The 13,459-nt window shown below is 51.4% G+C and overlaps 1 protein-coding gene across 8 annotated transcripts in view; it reads right to left on the minus strand.

The window, feature by feature from the left end:
* Window positions 1-13,294, minus strand: part of UROS (uroporphyrinogen III synthase) — a 35,791-nt gene extending 22,497 nt beyond the window's left edge. Inside the window, exons 1-6 of one of the 8 annotated variants that reach the window (XM_053910026.1) lie at window positions 13,033-13,284; window positions 8,448-8,597; window positions 7,174-7,440; window positions 2,647-2,735; window positions 2,381-2,464; window positions 652-748 (exon numbers count right to left, since the gene is read on the minus strand). In XM_053910026.1, coding sequence (XP_053766001.1) covers window positions 652-748; window positions 2,381-2,464; window positions 2,647-2,735; window positions 7,174-7,204 — 301 coding nt within the window. In that variant the 5' untranslated portion in view covers window positions 7,205-7,440; window positions 8,448-8,597; window positions 13,033-13,284. Of the gene's footprint in view, window positions 1-651; window positions 749-2,380; window positions 2,465-2,646; window positions 2,736-7,173; window positions 7,441-7,869; window positions 8,598-13,032 lie in introns of all 8 variants that reach the window. The other 7 variants (XM_053910023.1, XM_053910025.1, XM_053910024.1 and 4 more) reach the window with 7 other exon arrangements.
* Window positions 13,295-13,459: the final 165 nt, after the last annotated feature.

Genomic DNA, 13,459 nt, shown 5'->3' on the forward strand with positions numbered 1-13,459 from the left:
ACCATTTTCTCAAAGTTGTTGGGTCTTTTCATCATCCCCTTGAGGAAAGAGACTGCAACCAGTATATGCTGAGGACAGAGAGGATCACCTGGCAGGTGAACTACCCAGGGACTGGGGACTTCAGGAGCCAGCCCTGTCACCTGTGTCCCAAAGCAGTATCTGTGACACGGCACCACTAGGCGTAGTGGTAGAAGGCTACCGGGTTAATGTGTCACTTTGTGTGGGACATCAAGAGTCAGCTTATAAGGAGAAAGGTCATTTTCTGCTTCCTCCAAAGTTTACACGAACGTGAAGTGACTTGGTACCTGAATACTTTTTTGAACTAAAAGTCACTGAGATTTTTCCAACCTGAAGGGCAGCTATTTCTGGAATCTGATATCCCCAGTGGGAAGAATTGGAGTAAATTCCAGTGGAATTCACAACAGTGTCTCCCCTACCTTCAGGTTTTGGGTTTTTTTTTTTTTTTTTTGAGAGTGAGAATGCTAGCAGGGGAGGGGGGACAGAGAAGGAGAGAGAGAATCCTAAGCAGACTCCACACTCAGCGCTGGAGGCCCATGTGGGACTTGATCCCACGACCTGAGCCAAAATCAAGAGTCAGGTGCTTAACTGACCGAACCACCCAGGTACCCGCCCTCCCCCACCCCCACTTACCTTCAGTTTTATTGTCTTTCTCCAAACACAGTTCCACTGCTTCCACTGCTCTGGGGCTGGTAAAAATGAGGCCCCCATAGCCTTCAGGATGAGACAGCTGCACACCAAACAGTAACAAAGGCGTTTTACATAAAGATCAAGTTCAACATTTCCCAGAATTCCAATGTTTTATAAGAATAAATTCCATCCATCCATCCATCCGTCCACCCACCCACCGGTCCACTCAGCACCTACTGGAAGCTTACTAAATGCCTGGAACTGTGCACCATTCATGTGAATTCACCATTCATGCACTCAGGCGAATGCAGGTGAATTCACTGTTCATGGCATTTCCCTTGAGCAGCTCACGGTCTAGGGGAGGGACAGGAAAGAGAACTGTAGGGTGGCAGGTATGACAGGTGCAGAGAGGGACAATCTGACCCAGCCTGGGCTTGGGTGGGGTGCAGGCAGGAGGGCAGATTGGACCTGCGTCTGTAATAAAACTGGAATCTTCAAGGGGCAATCTCCATGCCGAAGCACTGATTTTCAAAGATAATATGATAAAATCTACTCAACATTGCCGTTTTTACCTAGTCTCTCCCTAAAATCTGTGAAAGTACCATGTGAGATGGGTGGGGTTATTGTCATCTCATAGATGAAGACAAAGCCTAAGGAGCTGGCCCAACGTGAGTGGCAGGGCCAGGGCTCAAGGACGTGCCCCTCCTCGTTCTGTAGGGTGCTTCACGAGGGCTCTGGAAGGCCGCCAGGGAGCACGCTGGCTGGTGGAGATGGGAGATGACCGTGTGGAAACTCTGGTATCTGTATGAGCACGAGTCTAAGACGTGATCTCAAGCGATGAGGTCTTTGGTGCCTTTCAGGGCTGCTTATGGAAGGGCGTGCCTCTTGGGGCCCCGCCTACATGGTTCCCTCAGCACTCAGCCCAGTGCCTTGGACGGAACAGATGCCAGATGGATGTTTGCCGGGTAAATTACTGAATGAATAATGCAGTATTCGGCCCAAATCAAAAGGAAGAAACATGCTTCCGTACAGAGCTGCTGGCAGGGTTGTGCTATGCACAGCAGGAGGGGTGACCCTGGCGCTCACACAGGTGTGGGGCCCGGGAGCAGGGCTGGGCACCCCAGTCCCATGGAACCACCCTGGCTGTGGGCCCGCGTGTCCAGAAAGGAGCTCCGGGGGAGGCGCCCCGAAGGCGCTCCGCCCCTGGGGCCGGTTGCACACTGATGAGGTGGCCTGAGCACTGAGTCTTTGATCTGAAATGTTCGCGAGTCTTTCCTGAGGCTTTGTCCAGCAGGATCTACAATGGCATCACCGGCAGCAGAGTGGACGCCCTGCGCAGCAGCCTTCTTACTTGCTGGGGGCCTCGGCTGAGTGGCCCAACCTGGGGCCTGGCTCTAAAACGGGATGGTAACACCCATGCGGCGCGTGGTCAGGGCGGGCAGGTGAGTGGGAGGGCACACTGGAAGGGCCCCACTGCTGAGAGCCCCCTGCAACCTGCTCTCCCGGCCCCCACAGACCCCACCTCTGGGACAGGGAGGCTTTCTGGGGGAGCTGGTGGGGACTCACGGGCGGTCCAAGAGCCACCTCCCCTGGGGCCAGGTGAGGCTGGGCCACCCCTGTTTCAAGTTTGCTAGTGAAATGAGGTGATGGTGAAGAAATCCTTCCGGTTTGGGTGGGCAACGATTCTACAGAGACTCAGAAATTATGGTACTCGGACACTGACAGACCTTACCTTCTCAGAAAAACTGGAAAGAGACAAAAACTCAAATGATAAAACAGGGATCAGAGTGGCTTCAAGTCCATATAATCCTAGTTCCTGCAAATACAAGAATATAGTTCTGCATTGGCCAGGGTTGTGTGGAAAATAAGGAAAGGGTCACAGTCACGACTTACTTGGTGTCGGCCCCGTAGAGGGTTAGCAGATACCCCACCACCACCCCTCACCCTCGTAGTAAGACATTGTTAGGCCTCACGGGACCAGGAGCCTCAGGCACTTACCCTGATATATGGATCTTGGCCACAGTCATCCTCCTTAGGGTCTTTTAGTAAAAGAACCTTCATTATCGCCTGGCAATCCTTACAGGGTGCTGTGACAGAGCAGGGAGACAGATGGATCCTAATTAGAGCTCAAGGACTCTTCCTGAGCAGTTATCGATGGGACAGAAGCAGGGGAAGAAGGTAATCAACTGCTGGCTGAGGGGACCTGTCCCTCGCCCACAATGACTTAGCGTTCACGTGCTTGTTCCTTCTGAAGACCCTGTCACTGATAAGGCCAAGGGACAGCATGCTGGCACTTGATATCACTCGGAAAGGCAGATGAAAGCCATTAGGGAAAGCCAGTGTCCGGGCCACACATTTAAGGCTCATAAAGAGAAGCGATGAAAATTTGGGGTTGTATTGTCAATAATAGAGAAATTATTTTAAGGAAATAAACAATTACTTCTGTTTCAGGGTAAACATACTAAATAGTTCATAAGCTCTTTAGGAAATAATTCTATTGACCTTTCTACTTTTCAAATGATGGGTTATAAATGTTGTCAAATATTATGAGAAACTTTCGAAAGTCATCTAACGACCTGGAAAAGAATTCGTTGATATGTATCAAGAGCCTTGTATATTTCATACTCTTTCTTCCTATAATTTCGCTTCTAAGAACAAATACGAAGGCACTACTCATAAATGTGTGCAAAAACTAACATGAAGATGTCCATCCTGGTATTCTTTTTTTTTTTTTTTTTTGAGATATAATTGACATAGGACACTGTGTAAATTTGTAACTGTCAGGTAGTTAGCTGTTCATTTGATACATTTCTATACTGCAGTGTGATGACTACAGTAGTGGCTTTACCATGCCTCCTAATTATCTCTTTTTTGTGGTGAGAACAGTTGAGGTGAACTCTCCCGGGAACTCTGAGGTTTATAATACAGTATTGTTGACTATAATCACCACGTTGTCCATTAGGTCTCCAGGACTTACTCCTCTTCTAGTGGTAAGATTGTATCCTAGTATTAACAACGGGAAACAAAGTAAATGTCCAACGTTGAGGGAATGGTACATCATTAGATGAAATCATTAGAAGAGTCATTAATAACTTAATTACATGGATCACCAAATAATGTTAAAAAATAGGATGCATGAATAGTGTGACTTTATTGATCTTATATATACATATATATGAAAGGATATGCATCAAAATACTACTGATAATTATTCCTGGGGGGCAGGTTAGGGTGATTGTTTTCTTGTTCACCTCTTCCTGTATTATCCACATTTTTTTTTTTTTTACAATAGACATTAAATTCTTTTGTATCCAGGTGTAGGGTGGGGGTGGAATTTAATATGACTACCCCAAAGGCCTCAAAATAAATGCTGCTGGAGAACTGTGGAATAAATCCTGCCTGAAATGTGGATTACTATCCCGTGAGTAGCATGAGGCCCACGAGTTACTTACTAACTACTATGCAAGTGGTTGGTAACAGTCAAACAGCACATATTGTTTCGAGCAGAAACGTGTTAACTTTGAGAGCCATTACTTGTTATTACTGAATAGGCTCTGGAACATTATAATATCTGCAGGGCGTCTTAAGGAAAATCTGGCTCAAAATGAATTGCTTTGTATCTAAGCAACCAATCCTGGGTGAACAAATAATAATTATGAAATCAAGTTCTAATTACTGCTGCCACTGAGCTGTTAGCTACAGAGACTGCGGAAGTAGGCAGTATTGTTTCTATTGTTTCCTGAGGTCGTTGGGAATGGGTCTGTCTTTTGGGAAACCGGGAACCCGCCTTTCTGAGATGGTCATGCTCGCGTGTCAGCCCGGCTAGGATCTAGTCCCCATTTATTCACGAGCGCTGACCTAGGTATTTTGGAGGCACAATAAAGTCTATCATCAGGTGGCTTTTAGCCAGGGAGATTATCCTAGATAACCTGGGAGGGCCTCCTCCGGTCGGTGGAAGGCCGTAAGGGCAGAACCCAGGCTTCCCTGAGGAAGAAATTCCACCTGTGGACACAGCTTCAGCTCTGCCTGGGCCGGCCTGCCCTTCTCGGAGGCTTGCACCCTGGGTCTCACACTTGCATGAGGCAGTTGCTTGCGGTAATCCTAATCCATATCCCCCACCAGTTCTGTTTCTCGGCTTGAACCCTGACTGATGCCGATAGCCCCTTCTGGGGCTCCAGGAATCTGTAGGTCACTGAGTGGCAGGTAAAACTGAGCATTTTCTGTTGCTGCATACATGTTTTCAGGCACACAGAACGAGCAACGATTGAGGGGCTTACAAGATGGAGGCGTAATACTGTTGGAAGGAAGCCGTTCTGGGCCACCGACCTCAGCCCCAGCCCATCCCCGCCACAGTTGTAGGCTCTGGGATATGGAACCCCAAGTTTTCAAAGGATATGTTAGTGTTGCTTTCAGATTCCAGGATCCAGTCTCTCACAAAAATGTTTCTATATTGTTCTCAGGCAGTGACGCCTGGAATCTGCCTCAGGGGCATTAGGTCTGCATTATTTACTGGGGAAGGGGGGACAAGTTCAAGTACTACCAAGTGCTGTAAGGTGATGTAGGAGAGGTGACCGGGTGCGGATAGCTGGTCGCCTCCCCAGGGCCACCTCTGAGATGGCGTCTTAGTTGAGATCAGAATGACAATGGCAGTGGGGAAACCTGTTCCAGTGTCAGGAAGGGGCCGGGCACGTCCCCAGGAGAGAAGGGTAAGCGTGGCTCCAGTGCAAAGCACAAGGTGGACTTGGGCCCCACGAGAAATGGGTCCACAGACGGGCTGCAGCAGGACCAGAAGCGATGACACTGGTTCGCGCTTTTGAAGGGTCTCTGGCTTCCGTGGACACTGGGCAGTGGCACCGTTAGGAAGCGGCTGGATTGGGATTCACAGTGAAGACAGAGTTAACAGGACGCAGTGATGTAATTCAGGGTGAAACCATCGGTCTGCGGACTGATGGTTGCCACTAGGCGAAAATGTCTTTCTTCTTTGAATCCCACCTAAGCTTGAGGTGTGTTCAGTGTAATCCTATCAATGAGGCAACAACTATTTCTAAACAGTTACTGTGCACTAGGCACTGGGGATACAGTACGATTCCTGCCTCATCTTTACCGGAGGATAAAGCCGATATTTTACACGTAAAGACGATGACAGAGTCGGTGTGATAAGCCCGACAAAGAAAAAGTCAAGATGCCACGGAGGCGTAACTGGCCAAGTCTTACTTGGAGTGGCAGGTGTGGCCAGCGTCGCCACTGGCTCCCAAATACCCAGTCTGCCCTTTTCTCTCATAGAAATGGACTCCCTTGTCGTTAACAGGGCAGGGCACGTGGTTGCCCCAAATGAAACCGTGCCTGGATGTGGCCTGGTGACTAGGTTCTGGCCCTCAGGACACAAGCGGAGGGCGGAGGGCGGGGGGGGGGCGAGGCGCACACTTTGTGGGTCCTGCCCTTAGCGGGAAGTGCCATGCCCCTACTCTCTCCCCCTGCCTCCCTGCCGGCTGGAATGTGGATGGGAATGTTCTGGACCTTTCCTTGGTCTGGGAGAAGTTGCAGTAATGCCATTCTCTAAACCCTGATGATGGGAGAAAGAAAGCCATTTGGACAGAAGCCATTCCAGGCACAGAAGTCATCCCCCACGTGTAGGGCAGCTGACGCCATGCACACGAGTGCCTGTGGAAACACGTGCACCTCAGCTGCCCCGTGAGCCAGGCCTCCCCCTGGTGACCATTTCCTCTGCTAAGGGCAGTGTCTGTCACCCAGTCCCCAGGCCTTTGGGGCAGATCCTTTGGCTCTGCAGGACCTTTTGGGACTCCCCCTGTCCACTCCCCTCCACCCCCACGCCCTGTAGACCTTTCTCTGAGCCCTGGGATTCTGCCCTGGGCCGAATGTGCTTAATATACAGTGAATGGTACTAGTCAGTTAGTGGGGAATCTAGTCTCAAAACATGATCAACTTTAATTCTTAAATGACTAAGAAAATGAGTGATGTGTTAGCAGGACTATCTCTGTGCACTTATCAGGTGATGGGTTTCTCACTGAACTTGATGACATGGGGCGCTAGCCGGGCACAGAATCATCAGCGGTGGTTTCTCTGAATGTTGCATTAGAGGTGCTGTGAGCACGGGCAGAGAAGGAATAAGGGTAATAATCTGATTTTTAGTTCTCAAGTTCAGTAGCACAGCTCACGGAATCTCTTAATGGTTATTATCCCAGAGCCATCAATTTTATTACCTAAGACAACCACAGGGAAGAACCCAGAAGAAATATTTTCTCTATTTGCGGTGGGTAGATGGGCTTTGCTTTCGCGTGTCTGCGTTACTAATCTAAGCACTCTGTACCAGAGTGATACTTTTTATTTTCTGTTCTCCCAAACCCTGGGTGGGGTCTGCAAAGGATAGGAGAGGCAGCACAGCCTAGGCGTTGGGAGCACAGCCTTGAGAGCCAGCCCGCCTGTCTGTGAATGCCACCCGGCTCTGCCACTTATCAGCTCAGGGACTCTGGAGGAGTTCTGTCCTCTCTACGGCAGCTTCCTCACCCATAAAACGGGCCGACCTCATCGTTTTCATACAACTGAAGCATTCAGCCCATCTTTGGTGTATGGTAGGTGCTCAGTAAACGTGTCAGTGGTCATTGTTATGTCCTCTGAGTCACTTGGCACCCCGACAGCTTGGTAACGCAGAGGTTTGCCCCACTTAACAGAGGAGAAACAAGATCACATCATGGGCGGTAAAGCAGCGTCAGATCCCTTGCCCCTCAGTCCTGCGCCTGCTCTGTGATACCACACTTCCCGCCTCCTGTTACCCTGCAGGAGGAAAGGGCAAGCAGAAATGAGAAAGGGCCAGGAGAAGTAAATCCGTCAATAAGAACCTTCCCACTCCTGTCGAGATCAGATACAAACTCCCTGATACGACCCAACGAGGCCCGGCAGGGTCCAGCCCCGGGGTCTCCACTCCCGCCTCTGCACTCCGGCCGCCCCAGACTTCTGTCTCTCAGGCTCGCCCTCCTCAGGGCTTCTTGTGCCAACTCCTACCCGCAGGGCCTGGGTAGGGGTTGGCAGGCGAAGTGGGGAGGCGTCCCCTCGGATGTGTTCTGAAGGTGGGGCCAACAGCATTTACTGGGGCTGGTGCAGGTGGAGGAAAGAGGAGTTGGGTTTATAACCCGAACAGCCGGAGGATGGGAGCCCTGCCGGGGCATGCGAAGGGATGGGGACAAAGATTCGTTCGGGACGGACCATGTTTGAGGATGCCTGTTCCACACCCGTGCGCCTCAGCCCGTTCGTTCGTGTGCTGTGAACGGCTTACAGGCATGCCTGCGGGCTTGGTCCTCTCGGCCCCTGGGGCAGCTGGTGGGGCCCAGGGCAGCCAGAACCACGGCAGCCCCAGCCAGGGCCGGCTGCCTTTACCTGGGAACTGTATACCTCATCTGTTTACCACGACGTGCTGTACGAATGTTACAGCATTTACTAGGTCCGCTGCAGTGGTAAATGAGTCGGACAGTCCTGGCACCAAATGCCCAAATGGAGAAACTGGGTAGGCAATTTGGGCTCCGGGGGGAGTCGGGTCAAAGGACAGGGATTTGGGTGGTGTCAGCGTGTAGAGGGAGTCTTCTGAAGTCCCGGGACCTGGGTGACAGGGGAAGGAGGCCCAGGTCAGAGCCCTCCAGCACCCAGGCAATGCCAGGTCAAGTTGGGCAGTGGGCAGGGGAGACCCTAGCAAAGGAGAAGGAAGACACCTCTGCAGAGTGCAATCCCATCGATACCAGAATTCCAAAGACTCGGGGGGGCTAAACAGCAGACATTTATTTGCTCACAGTTCTGGAGGCTGGGAGTCCAAGATCAAGGTGTTCTCACGGTTGGTTCCTGGTGAGAGCTCTCTTCCCGGCTTAGGGGCGAGTGCCTCCTGGCCGTGCTCACGTGGTCTTTCCTCTGTGCACAGAGAGAGACCGCTGGTGTCTCCTTTTCTGGTAAAGGACACCGGACCCACAGGATTAGGCCTCCACCTGGTGGCTATTGTATTAGAGCTTGACCTCCCAGTGACCTCATCTAATCATTACTGCTTTTTTTTTTTTTTTTCCTTTTTTGAATAGGCTCCATGCCCAAAACGGGGCTTGAACTCATGACCCTGAGATCAAGAGTCACATGCTAGACCGACTGAGCCAGCCAGGTGCCCCTCTTCAATACCTCTTTAAAGGCCCTATATCCAAGTAAAGTCACATTGGGGATTAGGGCTGGAACATATGAATTGGTGGGGGCGGGGGGGGGGGGTGGCACAATTCAGTCCATAATAGAGCAAGTGCCAGAATAAAGTAGAGGTAAAGATGTAGGTACAGGAAGGGAAGACGACTCAGTCTTGCTCTGAAGAGGAGAAATGAGGCCATCACTGGCAAGGCAGGCAGTGGGGTGGAGAGTCGTTGCAGGGGTACCTCCCCACCCCAACGCACACATATGGGAGATACCAGGCACCGAGCGGGCAGTTCCGGATGATGGGCAAGTCAAAGAGAACCATGCGATGCGCTTGGGGAGCAGCTGAGCCCGGTTCTTTGGCAGGACTTACTCTTTGGAGTTCCTGGTGTGCCGCATTCTGCCTTGCTCACCTTGCAGAAGCTCCTGGATTTTACCAACAAGGGGAACTAAGAAAGGACCGGCTGGCCTTCCAGGCCAGAAACGTGGCTCTCAACGAGACAGGGAGGGGCTCTGCAATCCTACTTTCGTTTACCCAAGATACACTGAATCTCTTCTGTGTGATGCTGGGAACTGGGTGCTGGTTAAGGGACAAATAACACTTAACACCCACTCTCAAGATGCTCCAAGGCTGGTGGGAGGAGACTGACAACCACAGAACTGTGAGCTAAGTGTTGACAGAGAGAGAGAGAGAGAGAGAGAGAGAGAGAGAGAGAGAGAGAGACTGAGAGAGACAGACACACACACAGAAGTACTGCCTACTGCAAACTGCCAGCACTCAGAAGAAAGGCTTTAAAAGTCTGCATCGGGGCCCAGGGCTCCTCTGATTCAGAATTCATACTCTGCTGTGGCCGATGCCTTAGGATGATGTGTGCACATTCCAGCTACTTTGTATGGAAGGTCTGGTGACATTAAAACAGGAGCCCAGCAGCAGATTCGTGCCGAACAGGTTGGAGACGGGTAAAGCCAGCTGAGATGCTTTTGTTGACTAGAGCCTGGAATATTCTAGGGATTGGGGCGGCGAGGTGGGGGGGGGTTCTCAAAAAATGAACGATGCCCTTCTCGGCGACGTGCATCTCCACATAGGCTCCTTCAGTTGTTCCCATCAAGAAGTTCACATACCCGTCATCCGGTCGCTTGCTGTGGAGAGCTAGCAGTGAAATGGTAAATCCCTGCACTTGGGCTGTTAGGCTTTGAATCCAAGATTTATGTGTTGAAGTCCTAACCCTCATCCCTCAGAATGTGACCTTATTTGGAAACAGGGTCCTTGCCATGTAGTCAAGTTAAAATGAGGTCATTAGGGCGGGCCCTAATCCAATAGGGCTGGTATCCGATGACAAGGGGAGAGGCGGACACACACACACACACACACACACACACACACACACACACACACACATGCACGCACTGGGGGAAAGACCTGTGAAGATAAGGCTGAGATCGGGGCGAGGTACTGACAAGCCGAGGGATGTCAGATGGCCAGAAAGCCACCAGAACGGGGCGGGGGGAGAGGCACAGAGCAGATGTCTCCTGACGGCCCTCAGAAGGAACCAACCCTAATGACATCTTGGTCGTAGAATTCTAGTGTCTACCACTGACTGAGACAATATATTTCCACTGTATACACTGCCCAGTTTGTGGCACTTGGACACGGCAGCCTGGGGAGCCAGTACAGCCTCAGGAATTCTATTATCCCTGCATTTGTCCCGGACCAAGTTGAAAGCTCCCTGCTTGAAGAAACTCCTGCTAACCCGCCTCGCAGCAGGAATAGGAGGGAACCAGGAACAGGAAACAAGCGGGGCTATTCCCAGGCTTTTAAATAAGGAGGATTGTACCTGAGCCGCTCTGGACTTTGGGAAGAGGCTCGGGGGAGGGGAAGGGGTTTGCGCTGGGGGGCGGAGGCCTGTGTTCTGGTCTAGGCTGCTCTGCTCTTGGTCTCAGGCCCTGCGATCGTGCAGTGGACGGGACCCTCTGGACTGCTGGCTGTTTGACGGACTTCCTTCCCCACAGGGGATGCTCGGTAAATATTAGTTCACACTGAGGGAAAACAACACTTCAGATTTACCCAGCATCTCCGGAGCAGGGGAAATGATCTCTTTTCCTTACACAAACAGAGAAACGACTTGATCAAGACCACTTCGCTGGTAAGAAAGAGCCAGGTTCTCGAACGCACACTTTCTAGCTGTGTCCTGCTGCTCTCTCAACAGTAACAACAGCTGCCCTTTTATTAAGCGCTTACTCTGTGTTATTTAAGGGGCCAAGCATTTTACATGGCAGGATCTCCAACCCCATTTACACCAGCAAGGTAGGTATTATTATCCGTATTTCACCGAAGAGGAAACCAAAACTCTGAAGGACTGAGCAATGTACCCATAGTCACACAGCACAGCGAGTGGCAGCGGTGGAATTTAATCCAGGCCTACCATCTAGGCTCTTTTAAGATACTCTACACCCTGACCATGACCTCAACCTGGGAGCTAGTCTGAGGGTGCAAGTAAGGCTTTTCCCCCCGATCTCTTGTCAAAGCCATGCCTGCTCACTGTGGAAACTTTGCAAAATACCAAAAAGTATAGGTCTTCAAAAAACAGTAAACGTAGAATTATCATATGATCCAACAGTTCCACTTCTGGGTATATACACCCCAAAATTTAACAGCAGGGACTTCAACAGGTATTTTTACGTCCAAGTTCACAGCATTATTCACAAGAGTCAAAAGGTGGTGGCAACCCACGTGCCCACCAATGGTCAAATGCATAAACAAAATGCGACATATATGTACAATGGAGTATTAGTCAACCCTAAAAAAAAAAAAAAAGGAAATTCTGACACCTGCTACAACATGGATGAACGCTGAGGACTTTACACTCAGTGAAATGAGCTGCCACAGAAGAATACACGTTATATGATTCCACTACAATAGCCCAAATTCATAAAGGCAGAGAACAAAGTGGGGGTTTCCGGGGCCCGTTGTGCGGAGGGTAGGAACTGAGGAATTACAGTTTAATGGACACAGAGTTTGGTTTTTGCAAGATAAAGAAGGTCTGGGGATGGATGGTGGTGACTGTTGCACAATAATGCGGATATACCTCGTGCCACTCAACCGTATACTTAAAAATTACCCGTGCTGTCTGAGCGCAACTCTGTTCATACACTGGCACCATGCCTTCCGAGTCTTTTTTCTAATTTGAGCCTTGCGATAGGTGTTTTTTTTTCCCCCCTACAGCTTCCTGTCTTGTACGTTACAGGAAGATGTTTTTGCACAGTTGTGGGGCCCAAAGGGGTCATTTTAAGCTACCCCATCAGATGTGAATTTCTGATACGCGGGTCTGCCAACATCCATATGGTGGCCTGGTAGCGGAGACGCTCAGGAAAGATGAAACTTACAGAAAACAGTCATGGGGACTTGGGCTCTGGCAACCCTTACGTCACCCTGACTCCATTTCCTGCTGCCGAAAGATCACTGAGAAAGGGCCCTCTGGGCAGTAGCCACCTCACTACTAGGGGCAGTGCCTTCCATTTTTAGGGTCACAGTTCTCCAACCCACTTTCCTCATTTTACAGAGGAGAGAATGCTTAAACCATAGACCTGCTCAGAAAGCTGATGTCTTCTTCAAGGACCTTCTTTCCAGTCATCTTTACAATGGCTGCATACTGGTGGTCCAGGTGAGAAATCTGATTAGGAGCTGAATTTTATTTGGCACAGGTGCTAACAATCAGGATGGACCTTGTAAAACTCCAGAACCCCGGGGGCTCTTGCCACGTAAAGATCTGACAGCACTGGGCGGGGAGGTAGACTGGGCCACAACCGGCTGCAGCAGCACCATAGTCCCCTCCACTCTCTATTCTTTCAAAGTAGGCTCTGGTCTATAATTCAGATTTCCCCACTGGACCCGAAGCATTGAAGGTTAAAGACACTTTCGGGTCCAGAAATGCGCTTCAAGAGCGTCGGCTAGGGGCAGGGCTTAGGGGGGGGATTCGTTCAGTCGCTGACATGGTTATGCCACTGACGGTGTTGGGGTGCCCCCTCGGGGCCGGGCCTGAGCCTGGCGCGCGGGCATCTGTACGCATCCGGCGACCTTCCGTTCGGGGCGACCGCTGCCCCGGAGGCCAGGGACCCCCGCCCAAGCCAGCAGCGGCCTCGGAGCTCCGCTCGCTACTCGTCACGCTCCCGCTAGGCCTCGGTGTCATCGTCGGCACCGTGGGCGGCGACACCTACCTCGCCGGGCTGCAGAGGCCCGAAAGGCTAGGGGCTGGGGCACTCGGCGGGCGCCCCGTCGGGGGCGGTATCTCGCGGTGCCAAGGAGCCAGAGATGCAGCTGTGGGAGCTGGGAACCGGGTGGGAGGCCCCCTCACCGCGTGACCTCTGCTGCCATGGAAACGGCCTGCGCACGGCCGCGAGGCACCAGCGGCGCGGCCGGGGTCTGGGAGCCAGAGCAGCGCACAGCTGGAGTTCGCGCATGCGCACCGACGCCCAGGCCCGGGGAGGTGGGGCCGAGAAGGGTCGAACCACTGAGCGAAGGGGGTGGGGAGCGTTGTAGGGAGTAAGGGAGGATGGAGGCGGGGGAAGGAAATGCCAAAATAGGACCCGCACTGGACTTGACTCCTAGGTATCAGGGCCGTGGAATCCAGCAGGGGCTCTGAGG

Source organism: Panthera pardus, unplaced genomic scaffold (assembly GCF_024362965.1).
Source record: "Panthera pardus isolate Hobbes unplaced genomic scaffold, ASM2436296v1 HiC_scaffold_22, whole genome shotgun sequence".
NCBI lineage: Eukaryota > Metazoa > Chordata > Mammalia > Carnivora > Felidae > Panthera > Panthera pardus.